The sequence below is a fragment of the Buceros rhinoceros genome, unplaced genomic scaffold, assembly GCF_000710305.1.
Source record: "Buceros rhinoceros silvestris isolate BGI_N320 unplaced genomic scaffold, ASM71030v1 scaffold21016, whole genome shotgun sequence".
NCBI classification, from domain to species: domain Eukaryota; kingdom Metazoa; phylum Chordata; class Aves; order Bucerotiformes; family Bucerotidae; genus Buceros; species Buceros rhinoceros.
Window position 1 is genome coordinate 11,332 of NW_010418360.1, and position 4,376 is coordinate 15,707.

At 47.9% G+C, this 4,376-nt stretch overlaps 1 protein-coding gene across 1 annotated transcript; it reads left to right on the top strand.

Annotated features, from left to right (window-relative positions):
* Positions 1–458: 458 nt before the first annotated feature.
* On the top strand, positions 459–3,604 carry TRAF1 (TNF receptor-associated factor 1; the record flags this gene model as incomplete). Its single annotated transcript, XM_010138517.1, has 4 exons — positions 459–896; positions 1,367–1,544; positions 2,128–2,276; positions 3,389–3,604. Coding segments are annotated over 4 exons (981 nt in total), but the record flags the coding sequence as incomplete, so codon positions are not given.
* Between the last annotated feature and the right edge of the window lie 772 nt (positions 3,605–4,376).

Below are 4,376 nucleotides of genomic sequence, written 5' to 3' on the forward strand. Positions count from 1 at the left end.
AATTACCATAGATCATTATGGGTTCTGGTAGATGGACACTTCACTGCCAGGCTCTGTGCAAGAAACTTGCAATCACACTCTTGATTGATTTACCAGTGAATTTTCAAAGCTGGTTGGCCACTGGAAGCTGCAGTAATGCTTTGACTTGATCAACCTGATTAATAGCTGCTGGGATTGTGTCCTAGTTTGTAGGTAAATAAAAGAATCCCTTTCAATTGGTATTTTATTATTTTCTTTCCTTTTTTTTCCAGCAGAACCTCTCTACATCCTCAATCAACAAGGATGGGTGTCGTTTTTCTGAAGTCGGCTGTTCTTTTAAGGTGAGTGAAGGGACTGCCTTCAGGAAGGTTTCAAACAGTGCCTCTACCGAGAAGTTCAAGGGAACATTCCTTGATTTGGTGCCAGGCCAGTTACGGTAGGTGTTCGGAGACTGTATTGACAGTGTCGTCTTCTTGCAGGGAAGCAAAGAGAAGATAAAGGAGCATGAGAAAACTGCAGTTGGGTCCCACATGCTGCTGCTTCTGCAGCACATAAAGCAGCTGAAGGCAAGCGTGTGCCCTGCTGCCAAGGCTTCACATGGCTTCATCCCCCGGTCAGAGCTGAGTGTGAATGGTGCAGGAAAAAGCATCCCCGATCTGCAGATCCCGGCGGGGCAGGAAATCAATGGGGATGTGGAAATAGACTGTTTTCCTGGCACTTCTGTTTCTGAAGAAGAATCTGTTCTGCAACAACTTGTTAGGGAGAAAGTGATTTCTGAGCTGGAAAATAAGCTACATGTGTTTGAAAATATTGTGGCAGTACTCAATAAAGAGGTGGAGACCTCCTACTTGGAAATCACAACCTTTCGGAGACAGAGCGAACTTGATCAAAATATAATACGAGGCCTTGAACTGAAGGTAAATAGTGATGATAAGCATTGTCTGTGTGCTGGTTCTAAAGATAACAAATATTTACATACATTGGTGGGGGGGGTGGAGATCAGGACAGGGACGGGCACAGGAATTTGAGCTGTGCAGTGTTAAGTTCTGGATATGTGTACAGGACCCTCTTGGTGTTGGCTACATTTTCAAATGGGGTTCTGCAAGGTGTGTTATTTAGATCGGTGCTTAGGTACCTGGATATTCCTGAATGTTCAGGATTTGCCATGATCAGACTGTGAGCGAGGCAGATCTTCTTACAGCAGCATTGTGCCTGGAAGACCAAACAGCCATCCAGTTGTTTGCCTTACGTGTTGACACATAATGCCACTTAGAAAGAAATCAAAGGAGACCCTCCAGAACATGTGGAGCCCAGAACGATTTTGCTACTCCCGCAGCACAACAGCCTGCAGAGGGGGGTTGACTGAGACCAGATTTGTTTTTCCTAGATTGCAGAGTTGCACCGGTGCCTGACACAGAAGGACGCAGGCCTGAGCAGTCTCCACAAGAGTCTGCTGTTCTCTGAGCAAGCTTCCTACGACGGTGTCTTTCTGTGGAAAATCACCGATGTTGGCAGGAAGTTACAAGACTCTGTGACTGGAAGAGCAGTCAGTTTGTATTCACCAGGTAAAACACAGGATGTGTATGTGTGTTAGCAAATCCCAGTCCTTTAGAAACCCCTGATTGCTCCAGAACGGTGCTCCTCCCTACTCCTGTGGACAGGAGCTCCTTTAAAATAGCCTCTTAAACGAAGATGCTGTTGATGTGGAGGCCTCGTGCTCTCTGCCCCTAGCTCAGGGCAGTTGTGATGTGCTCGTCCACAGAGCTGTGTACTGGGCTTTGCAATTTCGTCCTCTGACACAGCTACTTGCGGTGAAATCTGCAGGATCCATCTCATCTAACCCACGGCTTGGGGCCCAACAGTACCAAGCGGCTTTCTGTGGCCCTTATCTCCCATGTGAGAAGTAAATTGATTAGATAAAATGAGCTGGTGTGGCTGATAACAGGTCACTTCAACTGAGGCGTGAGGGACTGAAGGATTCCACCTGCTGGATTTTCATGGTTTATAATCTCCAGGGTGTGCTGATCTGTCTGTCCTCATCTCTGTGACAGCAAAACACATCATACACTCTCTTTTCCCGTAAGGCAGAATGCTCATTATGTCCTTTCTTCGAGGGAGGCTTTGCTAATGCAGAGTGCTGCTTTCCAGCTTTCTACACTGCCAGGTACGGCTACAAGGTCTGTCTGAGGGTGTATCTCAACGGGGATGGGACAGGGAAGGGAACCCACGTGTCCCTGTTCTTCGTCGTCATGAAAGGAGACTACGATGCTTTGCTCCCATGGCCTTTCAGACACAAGGTAAGAAGGGCAACCTCCTCCTGTTTGATCCCAGTGGAAACCCACTCCTCCCAGTGAGCACAAGGAGGGGTTTTCCTCTGGAGCTCAGGGGAGGTTCGAGTGCTTTCCCATTTTCCCCTCGGATGGCTCTTAGTCATTCATAACCTTGCGTGAGAATTTGTCTCTGACAGGAGCGACTTACAGGGAAGGCTCTTCCTACCGAGATTCCCTGCTTTGCTGTGTTGGATTTTCAGACACCAGGATACTGGTGTTTGTTCTATCCCAACCTCTGTCCAGCTGGGCTAAAGCCAGAGACATGTTTTTTCCTGGCTCCTGCTATACATAGAAAATATCAGTTTCTGAGGGAATTAATTTGCTGCCTGCGATTTGGAGGTGTCAGAGATGTGAGGTCAATGTCCTGTGTGGTCCCCATCTAATTTTTCTCATTCTGTGGGTGCAGTCTGATAATGGCAGCAATGATCCAAAAAGCAGCAAAGGCGTGCACAGGGCTCTGACCTCCCTTCTAGCTCTTGCCTCCCTGAGGTAATAGTTCTGTGAGCCTTTCACAGAAATAGCCTTACTGCCATTTAACTGCCAAGACCAGCAGGAACTGAAGTTCCAGTCCTTCTGTGCTACAGAATTATTACATACCTTTACACGCAGAGCTGCAGAACAGCGAGATAATGCCAGCAGTAATGAGGTGGGGAGGTTCTATGCGGTATGTAGGTTGCATCTTTGCATACAGGCACCTGAGCTGTTCCCTTTGATCCCAAACCACAGTCACAGTGTGAATATAAAGACTGTAACCAAATTCGGGGGTTGTTCAAGTTGTCAGCAGAGAGAGAAGAAAGATCTTTGGACTGTGCAGTTCCTTACCAAGACATAATTCCTTACTTTATTTAATTTAATTTTGTGGTTGGCAAAGTTTTAAATACTCCATCTGGGAACCGTTACACTCGCCCTTGTTCACATTAGCTGTGACTTTGCAGGCTGCAAAACATTCATTGTAGTTTGGATTTCCTCATCGATAGAGCACCCAGCTGCTTGGGCAGCATGTTCGCACCTCTGGCTCTGATATTTGCAGGTTTATTTTTCAGTCCAATAACTCCTCACTGCCGCATTTTGTTTTTCAGGTTACATTTATGTTGCTTGACCAAAACAACAGGGAACATATTATTGATGCGTTTCGCCCGGACTTGACTTCTGCTTCATTTCAGAGACCAGTGAACGAGATGAATGTTGCAAGTGGCTGCCCCATGTTCCTCCCTCTGTCCAAACTACAGTCGCCTAAATATGCCTATGTGAAAGAAGACACGCTTTTCCTTAAATGCATTATAGAAACAAATTAGTAAATCCCGAAATGTGGGGGTCTGGTACGTCACCCACTGAATGTCATTAGTTAACAAGAAAAACAGCCCATCAGCTTGGGACCTGCTGGTAGTTTTCATGTGTCTCCCCAGAATCGATTCCCGTCCGCTGAAGATCCTCCTGCCAGAGTTCACTGCTGCCGAGCACACGAGCGCAGGGCCAGTGCCCCAGGGAGCTGTTGCTGCTGCAGATGATCACAAGGATTGTTTCATCGGCACAGCTGATACACACGGTTCAGAGGTCGATGACAGTCACTGTCCCCCACAGATGCAGCTGTGGAAAAAGACTCTGTTCTTCCTCGTGTGGGGGTCCTTCTGCCTGGGCATCCGGCCGGGACTGTGCCCCAGCTCACCTCAGCACCCTCGGGTTAACGGGTGTCAGGGGTGCAGGGGGTGACGCTGAGCTCGCCCCACCCTTCTGCTGTGCAGTCCCTTTCTGGGGGTGTGGAGCGAGCTCCTGGCAGCCTGTGGCGGGGGGGGCCAGGGACAAGGGGGGATTCCTGCCTCCGAGGCACCAATCAGGTGTCACTGTTCAACTGTTCATGCTTATTGATGACCTTGAAAGCGGCAGGTTGTGGACAGCATTTACAGCTTCAGATCCTTGTAGTGGATGATTTATTTCTTGCTATTTATTGTAGAGCTCTATTTATGTGCTCTGTACAGAGATGTTCTATTGCATCAGCAGTTGGCGACCAGATTACACTGTGCCTTGGGGAAATAACCTCGTGTGTTTCCAGAGGAGTCGTTTGAGTTA